The 27,433-nt window shown below is 42.3% G+C and overlaps 3 protein-coding genes across 7 annotated transcripts in view; all 3 read right to left on the bottom strand.

Moving 5' to 3' along the window:
* LOC107205695 (golgin subfamily B member 1-like) overlaps window positions 1-87 on the bottom strand; it is a 34,434-nt gene extending 34,347 nt beyond the window's left edge. For all 4 annotated transcript variants that reach the window (XM_015630396.3, XM_015630401.3, XM_015630398.3 and 1 more), the window contains exon 1: window positions 1-87. The gene's annotated coding sequence lies outside the window, so the exon portion shown is untranslated.
* A 4,080-nt stretch (window positions 88-4,167) lies between these two features.
* CD59 (CD59 molecule (CD59 blood group)) lies at window positions 4,168-11,572 on the bottom strand. The gene is made up of 4 exons (XM_015630988.3): window positions 10,300-11,572; window positions 8,019-8,091; window positions 7,222-7,323; window positions 4,168-5,771 (listed from the first exon to the last, which is right to left on the bottom strand). The coding sequence occupies exons 1-4, from the start codon at window positions 10,552-10,554 to the stop codon at window positions 5,578-5,580; spliced, it is 624 nt and encodes a 207-aa protein (XP_015486474.1). The 5' UTR covers window positions 10,555-11,572; the 3' UTR covers window positions 4,168-5,577.
* Window positions 11,573-11,696: 124 nt separating this feature from the next.
* On the bottom strand, window positions 11,697-25,048 carry FBXO3 (F-box protein 3). Of its 2 annotated transcripts, XR_004498047.1 has the most exons (12): window positions 24,890-25,045; window positions 22,860-22,949; window positions 22,252-22,415; window positions 20,587-20,701; window positions 18,805-19,009; window positions 18,475-18,520; window positions 17,331-17,415; window positions 16,555-16,677; window positions 16,051-16,166; window positions 15,510-15,700; window positions 11,972-14,441; window positions 11,697-11,839 (listed from the first exon to the last, which is right to left on the bottom strand). XR_004498047.1 is itself a non-coding variant. In XM_033515445.1 (10 exons), exons 1-10 carry the CDS (start codon window positions 24,997-24,999, stop codon window positions 15,513-15,515), a joined length of 1,242 nt encoding a protein of 413 aa, XP_033371336.1. In that variant the 5' UTR covers window positions 25,000-25,048; the 3' UTR covers window positions 15,510-15,512. The 2 variants fall into 2 exon arrangements, 1 of the variants encoding a protein (XP_033371336.1); XM_033515445.1 differs by lacking the exons at window positions 11,697-11,839; window positions 11,972-14,441 and having other exon boundaries at window positions 24,890-25,048.
* Window positions 25,049-27,433: the final 2,385 nt, after the last annotated feature.

Here is a 27,433-nt window from a genome sequence, read left to right as displayed (position 1 = left end):
CTGTGGGGCGGCGGAGGGGCGGCCACGGCCCCCGAACCCGCCGAGCCCCCTCAGCCCCGACGCGGCCCCGTCGCCGCCGCCTCTGCGGCCCCACAGCCTCGGCCGCGCCCTCCGGGAGCGGCTCCGCCCCCGCCCCCCCAGCGCCCCCTGGCGGCGCGGAGGACCGCCTGCCTCCCACAGGGCGCTCTGGACCCGAGGCCTGCCGATGTTCTGGGATTCTCAAACTTTTCCCCCGTTTTTCTGTGAGGAAGCAGGGACCTGCAAGCCAGACATACTTGTCCCTACACATTACCATGTATTTATTAACTGCTCACCTGTGAGGTGAGCAGCGCCTCACCACCACCCCAACAAAAGAGAATTTCTTCCTAACATCTACTCTAAACTCACCTTCCTTCAATTTAAAGCCCTTACCCCAAGACAAAGGTCTTCATTCCAGATTAGACTCTCCTTTGGTTTGTTATATTTACACATGAGCAATGCCAAAGTCTCCAATAAAATTCCACCACCTCAGAACATTGCAGTGTATAATGTAATTGAGAGATATTTATAAATAAAGTTTAAAAACACTTTCATACTAGAAAAACTGGCTGCTGTATTGTTAAGAAAGGGAATTTTCATAACAGTAATTGTATTGATCTCACTTTCAGGTAGAGGAGTGGATTGAAAATCCTTTTTCTAAGGAGAAAAAAAGAAAACCACCTCCAGCTTGCTATAGGGTAAAACAAGCAGGTACAAAAGGAAGCTGTGCCTTCTATCTGAAAGCAGCAGCATTTTTATTTTCTATTTTGTAATATTTTAGATAGTCTTTTTATCTGTTTGCAAACTGCAGCTTTCTAGAGATAATTGGCACTGGATTCTGGGCTACAGCCCCACTGTTCCCCCGACAAGAATCACTTCATCCCACAGAACAGAGAGTAAACCTCAATTCACAGGATCCTACAGCATTACCATGACTGGGAGCAGGAAAGAAGAAACCCATCAGACTGTAAAAGTCATTCCATTTCAAGATGTGGCTGTCATTTTAATCACTTTAATCTTTTCCTGGTGCAACACTCCTACTGTCATTCATTTTAGATGCGAGCTAAACAATGACACTGTTCAGGACCCAAGCCCTGACCACTTAGGAACAAGACAGCTGATGATGATTGATGCCTGAAGCTCCCTGGAAGACTTTAGCATCTCTGGAAATAGGACTCTCAGCATGGAATGAACTCCAGAACTGCACACTTGTGTGTGGCACAGAGCGCTCCTTGGAGAATCCCCTGGAGAATAATGTTTCTGTGGTTTGCAGCTGTCTCCAAAACAAATTCCATACTGAATCTGACTACAACATCCATCCTTTCAACCTGTAACCTTTGTGATCCCACACATCCCACAGTGTCTCCATAGCTTTTCTCCAAACCTGCCTCACAACAGCATCTCTGAATACTTGTGAGAGGAGAAAACAGGAGTGCAGTTGCTTCACTTTCATCCCTATCTACCAAAATGGTGTAAGGGGCTGGTTTGAATTGCATCCAGCATCAAACCAAACCTGTGCAGTGAGGAATAGTGAAGCTGTCATTCCTGAACAGTGCTGGTGTGCCATGAATAACTCAGCTGGACTTGCAAGGTGCTGGGATATGGGTACAGAAGCACCTCAATCAATTCAAGACTGCTTATCCCTTAAATAGAACCAACACTGGATCACATGCAGAGATTTTGTTATTCAGGAGAGGAACTTTGCTCCAAACCCTCTTTTTTAAAATTCATTCCACTTAGGAAGAAACCAAAAATATTTTTAATTTGCTCTTTCCTAGGTTCTAGGACAGTTTTCCCTATGCTTGTAAATTGTCATACCCATAAAAATACTATCATCTGCAGGTATTCATTATATCCCAATGTATAAATTATTCTTCGAAAGATGGGAGTGGAGATGACAATGCACTTCTTTTGGGGATTTCGCAGCTCCCTTCTCCCTCTCTAAAATGCAGAATGGTGTTAGCACTGTGCTGTTAGTGCAATATTCACCTTGTGTGGAGTCAGAAAGTGCAGTGTGGTTGTTTCTGCCTCAATAAACATGGGGATCTCATAGACAATGCTTTCTTGGACGTTTAGGCACAGCCAAACTCTGCCACGGTAATGCCAGCTTAGGACTGACTATTTACCAGTGAGATCCAAGCCCTTGGAGACACAGAGATTCAGCCACAATAAACTCACTTCCACCTGGAGGAATACCACTGTTGTTAAATGCATTTAATATTAATAACATTAATAATAGCAGTATCCAGATGCCCCTGTTAGTGCAACAGCGAGTTACTTAATGTGCAGCTCCCTGCTGGGACTATTCTGTTATCTTAGCAGCTCCTTTTTACAAAATAAAGCTGTTCACTGGTCAGCCTCCTCATTCCTGTCACACCAAAAAGGAGTGGGAGGAAATTGCTTGCCCTGCCTGTCTGCTTTTCCACTTGCATCTGCTTCTTTTTACAATTTCCTGCATCCTGAAATAACACAGAGACATCCCACCTCATCTTTGATGAGGGATGGTAAAACTAGAGAAGGATTTCACACGGGATAACGCTAAACTCTTCTCAACCAGGTGTACCAGCCCCAGAGTCCTACCAGTACCAGGAGGCTTCCAAGCTCTCTCCATGCCCAAGTTCAAGTCAAAGGACACCTGGTCACCACCATGAGGACTTGAAGGAGGAATTCATGGTAAAAACAGATCACAAGAATGAATTTCTGCTGTTGCTGAAGCTTCTATTTGTTACCTTCTCCTTCTTGTTCCTATATAACTTGTGTGGTCCTCCCCCAAAAGAGACTGCTGGTTATGAGAGCAACTGAGAAGTAGATGTAGGGAAGAATATTCTTGGATGATCAGATGACCAATAGTACATAAATTATGTGTAGTGGCATAAAAAGCACAAAGGATCAGTTTTTAGTCATGCCACTAATTCGGAACAAAGCAAACCACTCAGATAATTATAATACAAAATAAAACCAAAGCAACCCCGGCAACAGTGACAAGTAACCCAGCATTCACTGCAGGGGGCAACAAAACACCTCTGCACGGTGACACAGCCACTAACCCTGCCTCTATCTTGCGTTCTCCTGGGTCTTACAGGGCACAGCTGAACCACACAAAATCTCTGGCTAATATTCCCACTGAAGGAGGCCGAAAGTTAGGAGTGCCTGGGTTTCAGGCACCACTTTGTGATGCTCACCCAAAGGCTGGGAATCACCCCAGGCACCAGCACAGGCTGGGGACTGACCCAGGGGAAAACAGCTTTGCAGAGGACTTGGGAGTCCTGGTGGACTCAGAGCTGGACAAATTTTAATATTTTAATATTTGAATTGAAGTTTTAATGTCTCTCTTGGTTTTAATGGTCCTCTTTGTGGATTGGCCAGCAAATCTGGGCATAATGCTGCAGCTACAGGGGGAGAAATGCTGAATTTCAAGGAGCAGTCGCTGTTCAAACTACAGGAGAGGGCTCAGTAGTCAGCACAGACAGACTCAGAAAATGCAAACCTTACAGGTTCTGGTTGATCTTTACAAAAAGAAAAAAACACATTTAAAACATAAGGACTCATTGCTTAGACTCCTTCTAGAAGAGAAACCAAAAAAAAAAGTATGATAATTTAGACAAAGTGTTCAAGGCTATGAAAAAAGAAATAGCAAAAATCATTGCTTGAAGATTAGACACACAAAATACAGAGCTTCTTTTTGAACTTATCAAAAAAGGGGAATATTTTATATATGCAGGCCATACAGCAATGAAACAAGCTTAAAAATACCACCATCAAAGAAGACATTGATAATATAATAGAGAAAAAATGCTGCATGACATAATGGATGACTTAAACATCAGGAATCTATCACCTTTTCCAACAAAAGATACCTCTCTGCTACAAACTTTCCCACAATTTATATTGAGCCAGTGCTTTAATACGTTTTCACCTGAAATGAGCCTGAGTTTGACAAATGGTGCTGCAGCAAAAAAGTCATTGTGCAGAAATTGCTGTCTTCCAGTGTCTGTTTTTAATCAAGTGGGAAATAGAAATAAGGAAGGAGAGAAGTCTACCTGGAACTTGCTGAGTCTCTGGATGGGAAGCATGGATGCACCTCCCATGGAAACCACTGGAGTTCTATCCAACTGTAAATACCAATAAATCACCACACATTCCACATTCTTCTTTTTTGACATTTTTATTAATCAAAGACAGGACGACTTCCGTACTTCAAGTGACGGGAGAGATCCCAGGACACTTTCATAGCTACAATAAGCTCAACCAAAAGGTACATTGTGGAATACATTGGGGATTTGGAACAACACCCTTGTTCACCCTTGTGACTGGTGAACTGGTGTCACAAGTGTCAAGACCACAAGCAAGAGTCCTCAAGAAGAGGGTATCTCATTGGCAATGGACACAACTCTGGCAGGGATATCTTCAGCTCCAGAAGAAGAAAAAAGAGGATCTGGCATCCCACCTGACTGAGAAGATCCCCAGGTACCAGAGATGTCCCAAGGTATGTTTCCACCACAGCAAGTATTTCAGTATATGACCCCTCACACCTACAGATGGAGCAGGTTTTATTCATGCTATATAAATACACACCTATACTGTGCATTGGCATTTATGGAAAGAAAGTTCTACAAGATTTTAATACTCTTAGGTGGAAGCTTGAAGGGTTAAGTTTACATGTCACTGTTTTAAACAAAATCCAAAAGCTAGTGGGGAAGTAACCTACATGTGCCATTTCAACTCCTTAGCATATTATAATTGATTTTCAGTATACCAGTAAATACTCAGTGCAAAGCACATGCTCACTTAAAATCCTAAGCCTGGATAATGTATGAGGAATATCAAAAAGGAAGTTAATCACATGTTGTCTACATGCTCACAGAAATATATATTAAAAAAAAAAAAAAAAAGAGAGAGAAGTGTTTCTCACTTGTAACAGTATTTTGGTTTTGGTTTAAGAAATGTAGATGCTTTCACCCAAAATAACAGCACTTGACAAGGTTATATCATTGGCTTGTAGAAAAAAACCCAAATGTACAGTGATGGGAACAAAGTGTTTACATGACTTGAAACTGAATATTTCCATATTCATCACAAAGACTGCAGCAAGGTACACTTATGATCCAACACATCTTGTGTTGAAGGCAGATCTACTGCTTGGCTTGTGACAAGGAGGATCCAAAGCAAAACAAATCAAAACCCACAGAAATGCCAAGCAAAAATAATGACAGTTTATGGGACAGGAGAAAAATGACAATTTCCAGCAGAAAAGCTGCAGTGTTCCTTCTCCTTCACATCACCCACTGGAGTTTGCCCAGGTTCTCCACAAGATAACACCACTTCACAAGAGCTGATCTTCCCCATGAACAGGGGAACAGATCAAAACAGATGGTAACAACACACATCTCCTTCCCATTAATGGAGACAGTGATTTAACAGACAGAACCTTGGGAAACAACTTAAAATTACACGGGAATGTTTCTGCCTATGGATAGGAGCTGAAAATATGTGATATAGAAAAGAGTTAATGGTTTTGTGTAACTTCATCTTGAAAGGACAGCTTACAAACCAGGATTATTACAGGAGCATCCATAACATGGCCATTACAGAAGCAATACTGAAGGCTGCTTTGTTAACCCCAGTAATCGCACTCTCATTGCACAGATCGTGTTGGCAGCAAAAGAATTCAAAATTATCCAACAGGAAGGAATCTGCAATTTCATTCATACTGCACTGGGATGCCTTCCAGCAGGAGAAAGTTCTCAATTTACCTATGGAACAAAAAAATTAAACAGATTAAGAGAGTACTGACAGTAACACCATTTTTGGTAGGGAGAGAGAAGCAATGCTTAGACTGCCACTGTTAGAGAATAAAACAGTGAGGAGAAGGCAAAGCTTAGTCTGTGACAGGGCCCATGGTATAAACACAGAAATTGGACGCAGGCCTTACGGTCTGTGTTGCCATGGCATCAGGGGCAGTGGAGGGAGGCAGAAGCTGCGTGGTTCTTTGACCCCACACTCAGAAATGTGTTGCACAAACCTCCTAGTAAAAAATACTCTGTACAAAGAGTGGAATATCTGACCACAGTCCCACCCACAGTACTTTGCACAGCAGTGGCTAGTAAGATATAAAATGTACCCCCAAATTTCATAGCAAACTGGGAATGACAATTTGACATGAAATTTCAAGGACAGATCACTGGGCTTGGCCTCTCACCCTCCCCAGGAGGGACACTTTTTGAAAAGTCTTGCGTCCCGTAGTTCATGGGCCATTTGTGCCCCCAGCCTCAGCCTTATAGTTTTGTTTTTGCCACAGCCATGTACTTGCTTTTTTAAATTCAGGTATTTAGAAGTTTCCAAATTTGCCTCCACTGGGAATTTAGTGGTGTGTATCCAATTCACCCACTGGGAAATACAGGGTGGAGCTTGAGTAGTACCTGGCATCACCAGCCAGCTCAGCCTGCACTCACTCATTTAGGCTAAACAAGACCTCTGACATCATCAAGTCAAATCTTTGACCCAGCACTGCCAAGCTCTCCACTAGCCCATGTCCCCAGGTGCCACATCCACGTGGCTTTTACATCCCTCCAGGGATGGGGACTCTAGCACTGCCCTGAGTAGCCTAGGCCAGCACTTGACAAGGCTCTCTGAAAAATGTGCAGTAGACAGAGCCAGAAGAGTACATAAGGGTGGTAAAACACTGGCACAGATTGTCCAGAGGGGTGATGGATGTCCCATCCCTGGAAACATTCAAGGCCAAACTGAGCAACCTGATCTACTTAAAGATGTCTTTCCTGAGATATGAATCACTTCACCCTCAGGAAAAGAGAATTTATTTTAATAGTGTCAATTCATAAATGACTGAGCCATTTATCTGCAGCTTTATTTTGTGGGCTAGGCATCCTTTATCTGTTTACAAAGAATAAGAAATTGTATTTTAAATTCAATGTCTTATTTTTTTTCAAGTTCCCTTGTGTGTGTTTTTGTTTATTTGTTTGCTTATTTTCTATATCTGTATATACAGCTATCTATGTACATGCTTGTACAGCTACAACTCACCGATCTAAATCACACATTATGGCTTGGATATAAGTATGACCTTCAAGAGTATTTGCAAGCTCCTTTTGAGTGAGGCTGAGAAATGCATGCTAGGGCCAGATTAGAGGTAATGAAAGCTGATCCAAGTGGGTTTATTTTAGGTCTGTGGGACACTGTACATACCAAATTTCAACTGCAAGCAAGTGTCTTCAGTTGTTAAGCAGGTGCTGTTGGTCCTGCACACGGTAGGGCTGTTGTCACAGTGGTAACATCTTAAGGTATAACCTAAGACAACAAGGGTTTATCTTCACTGAGTAATAAACTACTGAGACAGCAGCAGCATCATTAAAAAGGAAAAGAAAAAAAAAAAAAAAAAAGAATAATCACTTATCTGCATCTAATTGTCACGAAACATATGCCTGGTTATTAAGCTCAAGACTTAAGCTAAAATTGTTAAACTCAAGACTTTAGTTAAAATTGACAAGCTTATGTCAGTGTACCAATTGAGGCTGGAAATTTTGATAGGCACATCTTGAAGCATGTATTTATGTCACTTTTAAAAACACTTACCATTATCTGCCTGCAGAGCAAAATATTAAATGTTGAAGATTGCCTTTTCCAGGCAATGGCAGATACAGGCTGAGTTTTATTCTATCAATTTTTTTAATTCCATCTCCTTTCCCTCTCCCCATACTACACACCGGTTTCCAATTCACACAGGAGGAATCCCATTTTCTAGCAGCACAATACCAGTTTTCTGTTGTGTTAAGCAGTACCACATCCTGACCCCAATTCTCTCTCCTGACCCAAGACAACCAGAACAGAATCTGAGCCCTGCTTTGATGGTTACTGACATTCCCCACAGTGGTATTAAATAATCTAGGCCTTTCTCACTCTTTTTCTTCCCTCTGGCATTTTTTCCATGATTTTCTCAGCCTCTGTCATAACATGAAACCACATAGTCCCTCTCTTCTACTCACCAGAGCCACAAAAAGCAATCAGAACAATGCAGGTGGTCAGCAGAATGCAGTTCATCTTGGTCATGCTTCTTGCCTAATTTGAGGGCATAAAGAGGTATTACAAGTTTATTCTATTTAGAAACAAAGTGCCTGTTGATGAACTGAGGCTTCAAGACTTGTTTTAGTATGAAACTGAAAGCACTGTCCAGGAAAAAAAGGGAAACACAAGAGAGAAAAATAACTGCACTTTCCAAGGCAGGATTTTTATTCTGAGAACAGGATTTTTATTCTCAGAACTGATATTTGAGCCCTGACAGGCTCAGATGGGTCTCCTCTCTCCTCTCTGATTACACCATTCAACAGGCCTCCCAATTTCTCACAGTTCCAAATGCACCTAACAAAACGAAAGGTCTCAAATGCTTTTTCTCTTTCAGCAATTCCCCAGTAACCCTGGAGCCAGACTGCTCTCCTTTCTCCTCTCTCATGGGGTTGCAAGAGGTTTGGCTGCTCTACAGGAGGTTTTGCCTCCCCTCTCCCAAAAATTTGTCCCTCTTACTGAGGGACTGACACAGGCAATAACTCACCAAGTGCCTGCAGCGGTGGCTCAGGTCACCATGGCTGCTGCAATCCGTAGGCAGCAGCCTGAGATGGGAAGGTCAGGAATTTTTAAAGCATAGGCAGCTCCAAAGCAGGAGTTCACAGACAGATTTCTGCATGTTGAGCTACAATCACAGCTCCTACGAAAAAACCTCTGCTATTGCAGAGTAGGATATTCCAAGGAGGCATCAAGCAGACATAGCAAGGAGAGAGGGAACATACTTGTGCTAGGAGGACATGATTTATGTTTGTCTTTAAAGCCCAAGGGACATTTAAAGTTCCAAAATATTAAAAATATTCAGATAACAAATTTTATATCTGATAAAACTGTAGTGAAACAGTGTCATTGCTCTTAATTCTGCCTGCAGCTGTAAGATTTTAGCATGACAGACCTTACCCATGTTAAGATGGAGCTTTTTCCTCCCAGGACAGTGACTGTGGACTTAAAAAGATGGGTTCACGGCAAAAAAGTATTTAAATGCCTCTCAGCCCTAAGTCTAGTTCATTTTTCTACTGACAAAAAACCCAAACCTATCCAAAAGAACTTTAGGAAACCCCATCCAATGACTAAAAAACCCAACCTGCTCTCCTTTTTCTTCTCTCTGTATGACTTACTATTGAGCTGAGGGGGAAACATAAAAAATAAAACCATAATGTGCAAGATGAGCTTATTTTCTGGGGTAAACAACTTTGCAAGAAGCCTTTCAAGGCCAGAGTCTCGACCCACAGTGATGTGGATCTACAGGAGCACTGTTAAGTCTGGTGGATACAGGAGGAGCCCTTCTGGGCAGCAAACAGAATCACCCTGGGAATCTCTCCATCTTCCAGGAGTCCTCAGTCACCCATGTGTTGGCAGACAAAAACAGCTTTGCCTTTTAGCAACACCAAGTCATGACCAGCATAAATGTAAGGCAGATGAATAAAAATCCTCAGAGCCAACCAAACAGTAGTAATTCAATGCATCTATTTTTGGGAAAATGGGTAATTGTTCTTGTGTGAGACATCCAGAAATTCAGACCTTTGAAAAATAATTACAATATATATAAACAGCAATTCTCAACATGGCTTAAAAGAAATGAAAGCAGAAAACATCTCCTAAACCGAATTTTCTAAATTAGTTTTATAAGTCAAGCATCCGACCCATCTCAATGACAAGAAACAGCAACTGCTACAGCACGGAAGGCTCAGCGCCCGGTTGTGAAACAGAATTTCTCTGCAGTCCCACCTGGGAGAAGGCAGACGGACAAGACCTGCTGCTGCTGTCATCGCAAATGACAGCACGGGGGGAAAGGGGAAGGGACAGGGCGAAGGGGACCCCAAGCCGCATGCCTGCGGGGAGCGGCTCACCGTGTCCCGTGCCCGGGCGCGGCGGGGCAGGTGCCGCTGCCTCCTGGCCGCGTTCCACCACCGTGCGCGGCCGCTCCGTCCCTCGGCCCCGCGCCCGGCCCGCACAGCGCAGCGCACTGCGGTGCGGCCGCCGTGACTCAGGGCACGGCCAGAGCACACCTGCCCCGGGCCAAGCACACAGTTCTACCCAAACGCTGCCCCCCGCTCCTCGCAGCTCCCGGGAAAAGCCGCCTTTCTCCCCGCTTTCTGCCCCCTTCTCTCCCCCACAGCGGGGACCTGCGCGCTCCCCCCGCCGCCACCGCTTGGCCTCGCCGGGCCCCCGGCGCTGGCGCCGCTGCTCCGGGCTCGTCCCGCTCACCTTCCCCGGGCAAATCCTGGCGTGTGCGGGTAGCGGGGTGCGATGCTGCCTTCGCCGGTGATGCCTCTCCTGGCGGTGCCGCCCCCGGGGCGGGGCGGGGATGCGGCCGGCAGCCGCTGACGGAGCCGAAAGCGGCAGAGGCGCTCTCTCAGGCCGGGCGGGCCGAGGTACCTGTGCGCTCCCTGCTCCCGCCGGCCGGGAAGGCTTCCAGGAACGCTTCCAGGAACGCGTGTGCCACCCTCGCTCACGAGTCATGTGGCCATGCTTGTGGCCATCGCCACTTGGGTTAAATCCTGGGGTGGTTTGGGTTGGAGGGGAACGTCAAGATTTCCTGCCATGGGCAGTGACACCTTCCACTAGCCCGGGTTGCTCCAACCATCCAACCTGGCCTTGAACACTTCAGGAACGGGGCAGCCACAGCCTCAATGGGAAACCTGTATAAGGGCCTCACCCTGCTCTGATTAAATAATTTCTTCTCAATATCCCATTTAAACCTACCCCCATTACTTAAAATCTATTCCCTTCTGTTCTGTCACTCCAGGTCCTTGTCCACAGTCCTCTCCAGCTCTCTTGGATGCCTTTTCAGTATTGGAAGGGACTTCACGTTCTCCTCATGGTGTGAATTAATAGATTAATGAAAACAGTGAAGGGTTTTAGAATACACAAAGGAACAACTAGGAATGGAAAGTGGCACTTTCCTCCAGAGGTACCTGAATATAAACATTCACAAATGAGAAAAAAGTGTTGAAAACCAATAGAAATGTAGTTGAGGACACCAAAAGTACTTTATTAATACTTAGATCCATGGTGCCTAGAAAAAAAAGTTCAGTGCTGACTTGAGGACAATATGAAATACCAGTAAAACTACCAGTTGTATTTAAAAAGAATTCTTATATTTGTTTTCATTACCACACCAAAACTACCAATTCATTTACTAAACCTAAAGCAAACCCTAAATCACTCAGAACTTACATCAGATTCTCTTGGTGGATTATCAGTCAGCTCAACATATGATCTTCTGTCTAAAAGATTTTGCCTCTGTTTAAGCTATAAATAAAAGCAAAGGGGTGTAAGATGCTTGTGGATTATTGGACACAGCTTATTAAATGAGAATCCCTTCAATTAATATGATAGAAAAAAAATCTCATATTAATTCACTTAGACGAGGAATTTCAGCCACAGCTGAACATTTACCTGGTTTCCTTTCCCAAAATCTGGCAATAGTTCCTCCATTTATCTGTAAGAGCACACATTTATCTGTATCATCACAGATAAATGCTATTTCAAACGTGATCTGAATTTTCCACCTTAAATTCTTTGCATAAATTTTGAGAAATTAAGCAATGACAGGAAAAAATAAAACCAGCACCAAACACTGGAATAACTTGCACAGCAACTTTCAGTTGTTTTTTTTATTTCACTGGCTGGCACACCACTTGTTTTTCTCTCTGTGATGCATCACAGCAAAGAAATCGTGTCCAAAGGTCCCCTCCATGAAACTATTCAGCCAGCAAAATCCCACAAAAATGTTTAAGGAATCCTACAAAGTAATTATAAAGGGACTGTCAGCATAGGGACAGAAAAAAGACCAGACCAGGTACATGTTTGTGTTGGATGTACCAGGGTTTCACCACAAGCTGAGTCTAGAGGTATTCAACGAGGCTGGTTTTACCTGGCCAGGTGAAGTCCTAACCAAGCATCAGTCAGATCTGAGTCAGGAGAAGGTGGCAGAGCTTCAGGCTGAGCTTGCAGGATGGTGGCCAAAGGGAAGGACATTCCCAGGATTCCAGTGACTACAGGGAGTGTTGGACAGCTGGATGCACTGGAATGACACTATCCCACACCTGTGCTCACCCAGAGCAGTGAGGTGCTGTCTGCAGCAGCAGGACCTCGACTCAGTTCTCTCCTGCTGCTCAGTAAACGTTCCCACAGTCCAGCAGTGCTGCCAAACATCATCAACTCCTTTGTTGTTCATTTCACATTCATTCCATGATTCTGAGATTCACACCTCTTGGGAGGGGCGAGCAGAGCCACTGGCTTCAGCCCCACTTCAAATGCACATCATGAGGAGCTGCAGCGCTGTTGGCAGCTCCAGGCTGTCGACCCTGTGATAAAATAGCTGCCTGAAGCAAAGAAACACCCTTTGGCCTGCTACAAACACATTTGTGCTCAGGGGAGGAGCAGCAATCCCTCAATTCCCTGCCTGGTTCCCTCCTCACTCCAGACCCCTCTGCCACCAGCTACGCCCAAAGCTGAGGTCTCAAACCCTGGCACCGCAGCTCTCAGAGGCTGAAAGCACAGCACTGTCCTGCATCTTGACTTCTCAGTCAAGAATTCCAGCTCATCTGTAACAATCCAAGGGAGAACCACTCCCTAAAAATGAGTGAAATTGCCAAGAGTTAGCACTGTTTGTTGTGTAGAGTCCCATGTCCTCGAGCTGATTCCACTGTACTAGAACATAGAGATCCTAGGAGGAAATTTCTCAAGAACAGCCTCCAACCATGAGGGTTATCTGTCCTTGGAAACACACAGTGCACCAACAACCCTGCAGAAAATTCTAGTTCCACTAAAACCTTCTCATACTGATCCTTGACAAAACTTTTGTGATAATTTCTTATCCCTCACAGGTAATTGTGTGGTAATCCTCAAAAATCCTTATGTTTTGGAAGCACTCCAGCAACTCAGTGCTGTTCTGACTCCTGTGAGGGACAACACAAGCTGGTTTTGTTTCTGGAGATGTTTCACCTAGCAACTGTGGTAGGGATCAGACTCAGTATTTGTTTTTCTACCTTGTGCCACTGTGGAAAATGCACCAGGGAAAGCTGAGCACATGAAGAATCCAAAACCTGGACTTGCAAAAAAAAAGAGAAATCTGGAAATTAGTCAATAATGGAAAATTTGAGCTGGAACAACAATATACCAGTCTACCTCATTAAACCTACAAATTCTGGCTGTCAAAAGAACTGACTACACCAATGCTGGTCACAAAATTATTGCTCAAGTCTTGGCAAAAACAGTCCTATGTAGCACTTGAGAACAAAACAGGCAGTCAAGTTGTTTATTAATGACAAAAAAAAAAAAATAAAAAACAACAACAAAAAAAACCCAAAAAGGATAAAGCAAACAGATACTTCTTTAAATATAAATTTTCTAGTCATCTGCTGTTCTGCCAGCCTCTCCCCTTTTTTTTCCTTTTATTTTGTATTCAGTTACAAAAATTCATCCAGGGCTCAGGAAAACATGATACATAACATAGATTTGTCACCTATGACAACAGCAAACATCATGTAACGGGGAAAAAACCCTCAAAACATATTTACAAATCCATACTCTGTAGTCATTGAGAAATTCCTTAGTTAACGAGTGGCAGATTATGCATGGACACTACATTCCCAGAGGCATTCTCCAGTCAGAGTCACTTAGCATAAAATCCAGCTGACAAACAGATTGTCTAAAAATAAGGCCAGTTTCACTCCTAATTTATACATTTTGAAGACCAGAATTTTTTGCTGTTACTATGTTAATTAAAAAAAATAATTAAAAAGCAGAACAGCACCTAATCTCACCCAAATGGGATATTCAGACCAAACTGCAAGTTTCATTCTTAGCAGCAGTTATCCAGAGCAGAAACTCACGAGAAATGACAACAGGATACACCCTTTTAATGCTTTGTATAAAACCAAATACCCACACCATATTTGCAGTATGATCATAAATAGGCAATACTTTGAAAATGTAAGATATGAGTACCTTGGACTATCAAACTGTTTCACACTTCAGGAATAAGTGAACAAAGCCCAAACACCTTCCTCTTCCTCCCCGTTTTCCTCCCTCTTCCCCCACTTCCAAACCAGTGAAACAGAAGTTATACTCTAATGAATATGAGAACTGGCACCAACATTCATGCTAGTTGCCCTGATGTGCAACAGAGTTCATTTACAACAGTCAGAAATATTCCTATGCACTAGCCCTGAAGAGTTCAGCTTATGCAAACAGGTTGTTTGGGAAAAAATCCCACTAGTGTGACATGGGCAGCATCCAGAGGGTGCAGGAACGTCCAACACTCTACGTGGATCTCGGCAGTCATCAGCGCCTGTGGAATCCTGGTCTTCATCCACTGCAGACTCATTAGCATTTGTTGCCTAATACAAAACACACCCAGGTTTAATTAAAATCTTCCCTTCCAGGTAATTGTAGGAAAGCACTAACAGTTGCCTAGAAAAATCTGGGCTGCATTATCACACCCATTAGCTGAAGAAGACACTATGATCTATGTCCTAAAACCAAGTTTAATTTGCAAGAGGTCATTTTGCCAAACTACTTGACCTTTCACTTCCTAAGGATTCATTTGGTTTCAATATTGCATACCTACAATTATGCAAAGCCACAGTTCAGCAGCTCAGCTGTACCCATTTTCTTGGTGGTTTAGGTTGTTTTTTACTAAAGTAAATTAAAAACAAAAGGGTCATTAGTACTTTTAAAACAAGGGTGGAGCAAGAGAGAAAAGCAGATTATTTTTCCAATCAGCTGAAGGGAAGGAAGTTGGACATGAAGGGAGTTACAACTCCCAAAAATGGGAGCAAAAGTTAAGAGACGTCATTTTCTGTTAGAAGCACGACATCTGCTGGCACCTACTGTTACAGCCACTGGGAATGAGGGTCTGAAATCCTGGGATAAACCTGTCATAGTGTGCAAGCAGCTGCCTGCTCCTGAGGAAAGCTCACAGCCCCTCAGTGCTTGCACAAAAACTGGGGATAAAATAAATCAAGAGCCCTTCTCTAAATGTGTCAAAGAAAAGAGAGAAATGATATCATTAACCCACAATCTCCAAACTAAAACTACATTATAATTAACAGCAAGAGAAGTATCTTGGTGATTTGCAAAGTCATTAAGTGACTTTATGAAATGCACTTTCAGCAAGAACTAATGCACATCACAGACTACAGTTTTTAAACCACTATTAACTGGAGCATGTCTGAATAGAGCAGATACATTGTTATGGCTAAAATTAATGCGTGTGCTCCCACCAAGGAGGGTGCTCTGAAACCCAAGTGGCTCGTGCAATGCCATGTCTGCAGGCACCAGTGAGGAGCTCTGAATCATGGGGCATGTTTTGTATGGAATCAGCAATACGAATACTATTCAGCATTGTAATTTTGGTCATTTTTATCATTCTGGGGTTTGTTTTAGCCATCTGCATTTCTGCTTACCGTTCATGCTGTAGACACCTTGAACATTGGACACACCATATGAAACCTAGGGATTGTGACGTTAAAGAATCTGTCCTTGTTGTAGAGGCAGTGAAAGGTGTAGTAGCCCTCCATGTATCCAGAGGTTGTGGAAAACGTGGTACAGCTGGTGTACTCGTAGACTTTCCCTGGGCTGATAACTGGGAATTCTCCTGTGGGTGAAATATCAGGGTTAGTCCTTACAGTAGTAAGGACTGATGGAGAACTACCATTTAGCAGCTGCTAAAGGACTTACACTCCACAACAGACTCAGGCAGATCAATTTGTATTCCAGTGGATGCATAAATTGATGCTCAGCAGTTATTGGTATTATAAAAAACTGGGGAGGGGCTAAGTAGCAGGATGTTCAGATACTCCTTACAAAGCAACTTGAAAGCCAGAACAGATGGATACATCTCTTTTTCCCTGATTTCAATACAAACCCCACAACCCAACGAACAGGCAATAACAGAATTTTAATAACAAGAACATTAAATACTCTCTCCAGTAATTTTTCACTTACCAACTACTCCAGGACCTTGGACTTCCTCCACATCACCTTTGGCATTTGTTATTCTCCAGTATCGACTCTCCAGCTGACAGGTATTCTCAGGAAGGGCATCTTTGGACATTTCAATTCTAGAAGCCAAAGAACATACTTAATACATTCCTTTCAAGAAACGCTTTAGTGCCCTTGGAATCAACAAGTAGACTGGGAAAAGAAAACACCCACTAAGGTAACCCACATCAGTTGTCAAGATCCGTCTCCATGCTTCACTATATTTTACCCTTTTTTAAATCACAAGAGCTGCTTCTAACTTCTTCCCCCAGCCATCACTTCAGCAATTACCAATTTGACTGGTACTTTATGTACCTGACCAAGTAATGATTAGGATTATTTTATTAAAAAGTGCATGTTGTGCACCTCCTGTTCATTATAGAACATTTCTGAACGCTGTGCATAAATTTGCTTTGAACATTCCACAGGTCTATCCTGCATTGTAAGAATTAATTCAGTTGTTTTTACCTGATTCTGTAAGTGAAGAAATAATGTGGTGGATGTACAGAACTGAGTTCAGGTAGAAAAGAGGTGGACACAGACACAGTGATATCTTCTGTGGTAGCAACACAGTCTTTATCATGCACATACCTACAGAGAGGAGAGCATTAACTCTGCAGATTGCTATGCACATTCAATACAGAAAACTAAACACACAGTGGTTAACTTTTATTAATAATTAATAAAAACACTTATTTAAATAGGGATGTGTCATAAAAAAATAACAACCTAGAAACTCTAGCAGCAAATTCATTTACAGATCCAAGGACTTGGTTCTACAGCATCCCAGTTTGAAAGAATTAAGGTTCTTGACTGTATTTAGAAGAAATTGCAAGTGCATGAAGATTCAAACACCAGAACTTGCTTGTTTGCATACTCAAGAGACCAATTAGCTGAAACATTTGGTTTTTTAATAACTCTGAACAGTCCTGCAGCAAAAAAATACTCATGGCACACAGAATAAATATCATGTTGTTTGCTAAACTTGGGATCACTTATAATGCAATATTCTGGTGCCATGAAAAATAACTTTTTAATGGAAAGTTCTGAATATTCTGGTTAAAAAAATGAAGTTGCTTTAAGCATTCTGGTTTACATGTTTATTTTCAGTAGTTTCATGGGCTTTCTCCTTTCCCCACCACCAGCTTTTGTATCAGATACCCAAAACTACTTGGGGAGAAGTAAGTATGTGTAGAAGCAGCACCAAAACCTGGCACTGAGGTTAAAAATCCCAGGCACAATACCTGAAAATCTGGTCTCTGATGATAGGATAACCTCCAGTGACAACTTTGTTTACATAGGATGTAAACCATTCCAAGTAAGATGTACCTAGATGCCAAGAAAGAAAAGCATTCCTAGGGATGGGTAAATTTACTACTGAGCACATTACAGTGAATACTTCTAGGAAAAAGCTTAAAGCTTTGATTATTTTTATAAAAACCTCTCAGGCTTACTGAGGTGAGTTAGTCAATATTCCAGATCATTCTACCACTAAGGATAATTTTGAGAAACCAATTAAGAACTGAAGAGTTCAGGGTGCATCCTCCAGAAATGACACAGCCAATGAAGAAACTCTTAGCTAAGTATTTAACATTATAATCAGAGTCTTCAGTGGTGTCTCATCACTTAGATTCCATATGGAAAGCTTCTAAGGAACACTGCAGCATTTCCTTCAAAAGAGGGATAAATCAGACACACTCTGCACTCCTCTACAATCTCTGAAGACTAAGGCTGTATGTCATTCTGAGATTTTATACACTTGCAGCCATTGTCTGAGAACAGCTTTTCATACACCCACAGCCATTATTTTGGAACAGCTTGATTGCTAAGCAGACACTCAAGCTGTCACATTTAATTCTCAAAGAAGGGAGTTTCATATACCAGCTCTCTGCAAAAGAATTTTTCAGCCATAAATCTTCCAAGTATTGCAATATAGAGTTCAATAGAAAAGTAGAGAGTTCAACTGTTTGTCAATGTTAGTGATTCAGAACTGGATTGAAGCTGAGCTACCAAGAAATGATTATCCTTGCCTTCCCTGATGTGTTATCAAGTACTCCCACTCCTGTTAAATTAAGTGTATTTACCAGTCCTTCCTTAGAGCATGAGCTGTGTGTGATGTCCTTTGATCTTTTGGAATTCTAAGGGACTCCAAGTTTGTTATCCTCCTTCCTACCACTAATCCGCAAAATGCAAACCTTGTATAAAAGTAGCTCTGAAAGGAGGAAGTGGATCTATTTACCTGCGGCCTTCAAAATGCCAAAAGAAATGCCCTGTGTGGAACTTCCCCTCCACCCCATGGTAAATCAAGATTAAGCCAAGTGGAATACTTCTAAATATGTTGGATAATCCCACACTATTTTATTTTGAATATTTAATCTAAAGTGTTACCTGTAATGAACATAACAATAGCAGATGGATTGCGAGCCATTTGGTCCTGAAAGGGAAAGAGGTTTAAGGATGTATTAGAGAGCATTGGACTTTCAAGGTTAAAATTTAAATAACACAGGGAACACTTCCTCTGTATTCACTAAACCTGAAGTCTGGCTGTTTGACACATGACTGTAGTCCCAGTCAGATCCTCAGACATGTAGAACTCACATGATTGTCCTATGGATGTGCCCATGACCACCGAATTTACAGCTTCAACTTCCCACTAAGGCTCCTGCACTACCAATGAGCACAAAAGTACATTGGGAAATATAAACATGTCTTCCTTACTGGACATTGATAGAAGATCTCATATTTATTTCGTCCCTCCACACTCTCCAAGGCCATGTATTGACTGAGGCCAGTGTGGATGCAGAAGGTCAGGGGCAGGCACTGCTTGAGTCCCAGCCTCTGCTGGAAGCCTCCAGCTGCCGTGTCGATGTCCAGCAGGTCTTCAGAGCGGTAGTGGTTCGACAGGGCCATGCTTCCCATCAGACTGGGAACAACAAAAACATGAACAGGAGACATCATTCACAAGGCAAAGTTGGCTTGTAATCTTTTGGAAACTGCTTCTTTCAGTGCTCTAGATGCATATTAGACTGAGGTGAAATCCAAGTCGAATATCCGTATGCTGAACTAGGTTATTAGTTCACATCATCCTAGCTTTGTGGAAGCATCACCCAAACCTGGGTGTCCACACCCACACTCCCAGCTGGGAACACTAGGGAAAGGCAAATGAGATGTAAATTCCTGCAGATGCTGAGCTTCCACTGGTGTTATGAAAGCAGTGACTCAGGTGCAAGCTGCCACATGTCAGCATCTTAAAAGCTGATCCCATCCTGGGCAACAGGTTCCATTCCTCCTTCCCCTTAGGAAGTCTGGCCTGGAATTAGCACCTTCTACAGAAGCAGTGCCAACATCCCAGCAACAGAAACCTGAAGCATCTAACAAGGACAAGTCCCACATCATTTCCATTTCTGACCTAACAACCTGCTGCACAAACTTCCACTGCCTACCCCTGATCTTTCCAGCATTCATTCCCCACCAGTGGGACTAAACCTTCCCCTGGCAGCCTTTCTCCAAGCTGGAAGACTTCCTCAGAGCCTTGTGTCTGCTCCTGCAGCCCCTCCATAGCCGCATCATTACAGTAGAGGCTTCACGGGAACGAAACAGTGGGAAGAGAGGAAGTACACAGCCTGTAGAGCACCATTTGAAATCTATAGACCTAGGACACCTATCTCCTCTCTAAAAAATCAAGCCTCTCCTGGAAAACAGAACTAGAAATCATCCTTATGGCTTCTTCATAAAAGTTTCTTATATCCCTTCTGCACATAAAACACTCAACATGAATAAAGATGCACCTTCTTTACATGTTTTGGCAGAGGAATACGAGTGCATTCCTCCCTACAGACATTGCAAAGATTTGCTGCAGTTCTCCATCTTTTGCTAACATTTGCAGTACTTCATCAGGTGCTTCAAACATCTAACTTTTCTACAGTGGAAATACCAGAAACTTTGGGCATTGGCCTTCTTAATGTAAAAGAGAGTTTTTTTATTGCAGAAACTGCATAAAATAGTAAAATCTTCCACTGAGAAAAATTAATTTGCAGAATTGAAAACTTGATTCTACATTAATATGACTGATTTTAATTCATTCCCTAACCATCTTAAAGAATAAAAGAATTATTAAAGAATGAAGCCTGAAGGGTGCAAGGGGCTAATTTACTTCTGTAATACAAAGCCAAAATTCAGGGGAGCAACTTGCAGTGCTATGATTACAAGTCTAACAGCTGGAAGTTTGGAGTTGTTGCAAAAAACTGACAAGGGTTCTTACTAGGAAAAGGGGAAGTGTTAAGAGTAATTTGAGCAATTAGAAAACCATGCTGGGCTTCCAATTACTTCCAAGATTAGAAGACAGCCAATTCTGGAAGTGTCACTTAAGTGGTGACTCAGTCACAATACATTTAAATGCTTCATTTATCCTGTTCAGGGGACATTTCACCTTTTAGGAAGTGAAGTGACTAAGAAATACAAAAGGAATTTAATATTTGGTAAGTAGCCTTCAGTCCTTACCCTGGAACAACCAACTTCTGCCCATTATGGATACGGAATGAACAGCGATAGTCATCGGGGAGTTTGCAGCGGATTTGTGCTTCCACAGCATCCAGATCTTCCTCCCTCACACTCTCTGGAAAAGAAAGGATAGTTCAGGTACTTCAAACATAAAGCATGAAATCTGTAAATGCCCTCATCCATGGTACTGACTCAAGTCAGTATCTGGCGGCTTTGCTGTATGCTGCGTGGTACACAATGAGTATCACATAAATTTGGAAAGGAAATGATGACTATAATTGATTATTTAATACAGCACCCATCTCAGCCCAGTGCAACCTCAACAGGCCTGAAAGTGGCAAATGTTCATAAAGTGGAATGAACCTTTTCCCCACAACACTGCCAATAACTGAGTCCCAGTTAGAGCTCTCAGGCAGTATTGATTTTACTCTTTCATCACCCTAAGGGCTGCTTCTGTCAGTTTCCAGTTCAATCAGTGACACAGAAATGCTGGCTGCAGCCCCCATTCACCTGGAATCCGAAGCAATAAATGGGTTGTAAAATGGGGATTTTCAAATCAACAACACAAAGGGGTGGAGAAGACCTATTCTTACATTTTCACATGCACTTCAGGGGAGTTCCAACTCCCTCACTTTCAGCAAAAATCAACTGGGTGGCCTCTGTGATCTGTTCCAATCCATTTTTTTAAAACTCTTTTCATACTCATTATCGGTTTCATTGACAGGACATAAATTAACAATACATTGAAACAATATCCCTTACAAATGGTATGAAAAAGACCTAAATTTTGTAATTTTGCCATCTTTTTTAAGAGCGGAAATTGGTAATCTGAAATTAATTTTTGTCTTTCTGTACATAAATAAAAGCTTCACATTCTATTTTGAAAAATACTTAGCAAAACGAAAGAATCCAGCACTATCCAAACAAACCAAGAAAATGCAAGGTTTAAATGAGAAAGAGATAATCTGTCTCTTAATATTGTCTCTTAAGAGATCATTTGTCTCTCAATTTCACAGATTAAATTAGACATCATGGTCTAAAAGTCAACTTCATGCAGAAAACTGAAATGTGGCTGAAAATGTAGAAACTTTTTTTGTCCCCTATACCAAAAAAGCCCAAACTCACTGTAGCTGTGACCTAGAGCACTGGAAGTACTTCAAGTATTAAAATACAAACTGAAAATTGAATCTTGCAGGGGAGTAAAAAAAAGGAAAAACTACTGTTCCAGCACTGGACCACTGTAAGACCTACAGAAAAAAAAAAACCCAAAAACATCCTTTTTGTTTGGCTTCAGATTAAAATGACTGCTTTCATGTGACAGTGTTTTAATGAGGTCATATAAAACCTCACAAATACAATCCCACCAGCAGGTCCTTGAAGGAATGGAGTTACTACACTAATAACAAACAATAGGTCATAGCAACCTAAAAGTATGATAAAGACAGAGCAGACACTAGAAAAAAAATCATCTTAATTTCAGGGAATCCATGGATCAGCAGGAACTGGGCAAGGACTCTGCCTGTGTTTACAAGGAAGGGAGAGCATCTCTACCTGACTTTCAGGACTTTGCTAATTAAGGCACACACCTTTCATGAAAGCATCATGAGACTTAGTAACCCAGGCAGGGCTGGGTGAGCCAACCTACTCACAGGTGTGCCAGGGTACCTTTCAAAGAGCTGATCATGCGTGGACACCACTGCCCCAAGTATTGCTTCAGGTCATCCCAGGCTTTTTTCAACGTGGCATAGTAGTGGATGTATCTTCCTAAATCAGAGTAGGTGCTGATGAAGATGGCTCTCCAGCCTTGATTCCGTCGGCTTTTTTCCTCCCTAAGGAGCCATGAAGAAAATGTGTTCAAATGGCAGCTTCAAAGTCTTCTAAACTGGAGGAGTTGGTATTTGTTATTTGGCAGGAATGGGATGCATAACATTAACCCAGGAACACTCTGTGCCATGTGAAGCTACACAAACTCAATTAATTCCAGCATCTATTCAACAGCAAGTTGGAACAGAATTAGGAAACATTTGGGGTACTTAGGGGAAAATTTAGAAACAATACTCCTTTACACAAAGCGCCTTCTGAACAGAGCTCTGTCTGGTAGTGAACCTTAGAGCTGGTGAAAAGCTAATTTACATCCTACATTACTCAGCTTTTCTCAGCTATGGAGAAGCTGGGAGTATGAGGCAGAAGTAAGATGGACTGAAAATCGTCTGAACAACATCTCTTAGAAATTCATTTTCATAGGAAAAAAAGCTTAAAACAATCCCACTTACTCTGAAATGAGCCAGTATTTTTTGCAGTGTCTTTTCCACAGTGGGTCATGGTTTGATAGCTGATTTAATCTTCGATTCAAATAGCAGCAACTATAAATATAAAATCATTAAATGTGATTGCAGTAAAACAAACAGGGAGAAATGCTGTATCACACATCACACTCTCATGAAATAAATGAATGCAGAGTTTGAAAATTATTTAGCTGTCCTTTTAGAGCAGTGCTTAGAATAGTTAAAGCTCCTCATCACAGTCGGGTAAGTCATGAACTACTTTTCCACACACTTAAAGGACTGGCAGCAATTAAGTACTTTTGTAAAGCAGGTCACCCTGCAGACCTACACCACAGTAAACAGTGCCTGAAAGATTCCAGCATGACTCCACTCCACCAGTGGAAAGCATTCCAGTAGCACAGGCCAGCTATGATTTAAATCCCTTTTTATCTGGATGGTCAGGCTCTGCCTTATCTTTTCCACAGAAATAAGGGAAAAGAAAGAAACCGCAGTTTGAATATTACAAACTTACCTTCCACTTTAAATTGTTTAAATAACAAACTTTGAAGAAAGTCTCCAAAAGGCATCATCAGTTTAGATGTGGCAACACCACTTCCTCTGGTAGCTTGTTTTACAGTGTGACAAGTGTGTGTTTCAAAGGCTGTAATTAACATCTAATTAACCCTCACCCCAAATGAGGGTACCAAACAAGGTTCCAGTTACTGCTTTTTGGGGTTTTATAAACTGTTTAAACTAGAATTGTATTAGTATCTCAAAATCAACCTCAACAAAGTGATTCTCCTGTATTCCCTGACATTACCCTTTCCATCCACATCCCCACAAACACATTCACTTCGCACCTGGACATCTGGCTGTGCAAAAAATTAATGACATGGATTTTTTTTATATTTTTGGGAGGTGGGGAACTGAAATATCCCAAAGTAAAAAAACCCTTTTTTTGATACAATAAAATCTATTGTATTGGTGTTTATCAATTAAGCCGGTAATTTCTGGAAGGGAGTAAGTCACCACAGCATCACAGGAACATGTGGTTTTCAAATGTGATAAAAGTGCAATTAAAGCCATTTTCACTAATTACACAAACAACGGCAAAGTTGGCACATTATCAAATATCTAAGGGCCACCTTAACAACTGTTACAGTATTTGCTTATGCTTAATGTCTTTTTTGCTGATATCCTAACAGAATTCTCCCTGACATCATTCTTGGCTAATATTTATTAGGGGTAATAAAAAAATACAACTACCCCCCCCACATTTCTGGTAATATTCTATTTTCTTCTTATGTTTATTCCTCCCTCTTTGATTAAACACTGTGGTTTCAATCACTTGACAAACCTCACACTTGAATGCTGAGGTTTTACCCAAAACCACACTCTCATCTTCCCTGTATGACTCACAACCCCTCAGCCACCGAACCCAAGAGGCACCTGCCACTTTCATTCAACTTTTTCTCCTTGAAAAGTCACCTTACTTCTTTTCATTTGGTTTTCCTCAAACGGTGGAATACATCTACTAACAACAAGACCACCCTTCTTTTGCCCGTAGAAACACAAACATCGGGGAAATACTGATTTCACAAATTTACTTACTGCTCCATTTTGGTACAAACACATAATGAAGGAGAGAAAAACAGATTAATTGAATGGTTTGGGTTGGAAGGAACCTTAAAGATCAACCGGTTCTCCTGCCATAGGTAGCGATACCTTCCACTAGATCGGGTTGCTCCAAACCCCGTCCAACCTGGCCTTGGACACTTCCAGGCACGGGGCAGCCACAGTTTCTCTGGGCAACCTGTGCCAGGGCCTCATCCCCTTCTCAGTAAGAGGGAACATTTCATTTTTGTTAGAAAGATGAAGGTAAAAGGGGGGAAAGCCCGCTGCTGCTGCTGAAAGGGAAGGGAGCTCAGGCTGTGTCCTCCCCTCAGCGCCTCCTCCGGAGGCAGGCAAACCCTTTTCCCGCACATGCCGGGGAGCGCTCCGCCCGCCGCGCCTGTGCCATCCCCCGGGGTCGCCCGTACCTCACCAGATCCCGGTAGTCGAGGAAGCTGAGGATGAGCAGCAGCGGGTCTGTGGGGAGCAGCTCCAGGCTGAGGCTTGGCGAAAGCTCCATGTCCGGGGGCGCCGCCATCTTGCCAGACGTCCTCGGGACGCACCGCCCATCGCGCCTCCCTTTGCGCCGCCGGAGCAGCGCCGCCCGGGGGCGGTGGCTCCGCGGCGACCTCGGCGCTCCCGAATCTGCGCTCGGAGCTGCTAAATCGGCTCTCGGTGCTGCCTAATCAGCCCTCGGACCTCTCAAATCTGCCCTCGGACCTACGGAATCTACGCGTGGAACTCCCAAATCAGCCCTCAGAACGCCGAAATCAGCACGCAGAACTCGGCCCTCAAAACTCTGAAATCAACCCTCAGAGCTCCTCAGTCAGCCCTCAGAACTCGGAACCAGAATTCAGCCCTAAATCCTCAGAACTCAAAACTCGTCTCTCAGAACTCAGTCCTTGGAATTGAGCCCTCAGAACTCAGCCCTTGGTCTCTTGAAATTAAGTTTATGTGCCAATGGGTCTTTGTCAGGGAATGGTCTGCTTTTAACAAGATCAGCTTCTTAGTGATCTAAATGGACAATAATACGTGGGCAAATCTGAGACTGGGAAAATAAACGTATTGAATTGAATATCATAAAAACAAAACAAAGCGAAACAAAACAAAAATGTTGCATCTTCAGGATCACATTTTATAGGAAAAAAACCACTCAAGGTGGAGCAGCTGCACAAAAAATAGATTCTACTCTTTTTATTCCCCTCACCTTTAGTTAGTTAAATATTCTTATGTGAAAGAAGGAATTACTTCTGCATGATTTTACACTAGAAATTCTTTTCTCTCTTCTTTTTTAGGCATCAGTAGGATCTTAATGATACATTTCATTGTCCTAGCAGCACTGCTCAAATAAGACATGGAAAGGAAAAAGGGGGTGGTTTTATGACTGTACTATTGCTAGCTGTTGGGGAGATTTTTGTCCTTTATTATTTCTATTATTGTAAAGTTCTCTGTAGAGAAGAGCACAATAGCAAAAGTATATTTTAAATGCTAATAAAATGATATTACTTGTGTTTGTCCTTGGGTTTGTTGCCCATGAAAATCTAATAATGCAGAGCCAAGAGAAGGTCTATCATTCTTTATGTCTTTCAGGTTTTGCCAAAAGCCTGGATAATTTTGCTTCTAACACTTGCATAGATCCAAGCTGTTATTCAAGGGCTTAGGCAGTGGTAAAGATGGAGGTGGAGGAGCTATAGGAGTTAGTTATAAAAATTGATTATCACCCCTGGTCAGGATAGAGGGCCCTCAAGTGCAGAAATGACTGGCATCTTATTTTCCTAATGGATGTCCTAACAATTATTTAAAAAAAAAAAAAAAATAAAAAAGGTAAATCAGAAATATCTGTTGCTGAGACTGAAGGAAAAAAAAATTGACAGAAAAGCAAGCAACCAAACAAAACCTGTAGAACCAAAAGCAAATGTAAACCCATTCAAAATTATAGTATTTCAATGTTTTACTCACTGCAGCCTTTGCATCGTCCATCAAATAACTGACAGCTGCAGAAACTGGGACACCAGTCATGGAACAGTCCCATCATGGAACTTTCCTAGCTCTGCCTAGACATAAAGGTTCTTTTCTACTTTAATAATGGAGCCTAATTTTTCTTCCATTATCATTGACCATGTAGCCCAAATGGCCAAATAGATGTACTCATCAGGCTGAAAACTGCTCAGATTGCTCCATGTGTCCCATGTATAACCTATGAGAGATGATGAGGCTTTTAGCATCCTTCCATTTATTTTTACTCCTTGAAAGTCTAATGAAATGACACACTGGGGATCTTCACCACCGGGTGCTGAGTGTCTCTGGAAATTCAGCTAATGTGCTAAGATCAGCTTTTTAGTGTTCTAAATGGACAATAATACATGGGCAAAACTGAGACTTTGAGGGGAGGAGGCAGCTGGGGGAGTTGGTAGCAAGAAAGAAGCTGAGGTCCAGAAAATTTGTGTTGTTATTATTACTGTTCTAATTTGGGTTTCTCCTTTGCTGTAGCAAAGATGCAATAAGGTCAGGTCTTCACAGGAATAACCAGGCAGTGACCTCGGCTTGGAAATCTGATCATGTAAAATTAACCAGAACACAATGAGTGACTGTAATAAAGAGCATGGAAAGAGCAGGGTAGGAAAATTCAAAACGGGAGCTGTATGATCCTGCGGTGACTCCAGTGAATCACACAAACATAAAGGCAGTTCAGCAGTCCTTTGAATAGTGGGGGATTTACATATGAACTGATTACAAATTGCATCTTCAGGCTTCACAAGAGTGAATCTCCGATGAGATGTGAGAGATGACAGGGAGGGAGCAGAGCCAGAACTTCAGGGAAATGTCTACATGAATAAATTAAGTAGTGCACAGGAGCTTGTTGGACATTTTAGTAACAAATGTGATCTCAGACAGACTAGAGTTGCCTCCTGACACAATGAAACAACATCTGAAAAAATCCCTGCCTTGTTACAGCCACGTAGACCCAGGAT

The sequence above is a fragment of the Parus major genome, chromosome 5 (assembly GCF_001522545.3).
Source record: "Parus major isolate Abel chromosome 5, Parus_major1.1, whole genome shotgun sequence".
NCBI lineage: Eukaryota > Metazoa > Chordata > Aves > Passeriformes > Paridae > Parus > Parus major.
This window is presented reverse-complemented; position numbering and strand designations above follow the sequence as displayed.

What these genes read in the sequence shown, in the direction of transcription:
- CD59 (XM_015630988.3), bottom strand. Translation starts at nt 10,554, where the DNA reads ATGACTCGTGAGCGAGGGTGGCACACGCGTTCCTGGAAGCGTTCCTGG. An exon ending in GATTGCTTTTTGTGGCTCTG is followed by an intron (nt 7,324 to 8,018) that starts GTGAGTAGAAGA and finishes TTGTTGTCTTAG; the next exon opens with GTTATACCTTAAGATGTTAC. An exon ending in TTGCTTGCAGTTGAAATTTG is followed by an intron (nt 5,772 to 7,221) that starts GTATGTACAGTG and finishes TTTGTTCCATAG; the next exon opens with GTAAATTGAGAACTTTCTCC.
- FBXO3 (XM_033515445.1), bottom strand. Translation starts at nt 24,999, where the DNA reads ATGGCGGCGCCCCCGGACATGGAGCTTTCGCCAAGCCTCAGCCTGGAG. An exon ending in CATGATCAGCTCTTTGAAAG is followed by an intron (nt 20,702 to 22,251) that starts GTACCCTGGCAC and finishes TTTCTTTTCCAG; the next exon opens with AGAGTGTGAGGGAGGAAGAT. An exon ending in AGATCTTCTATCAATGTCCA is followed by an intron (nt 18,521 to 18,804) that starts GTAAGGAAGACA and finishes TTTCCCTTTCAG; the next exon opens with GACCAAATGGCTCGCAATCC.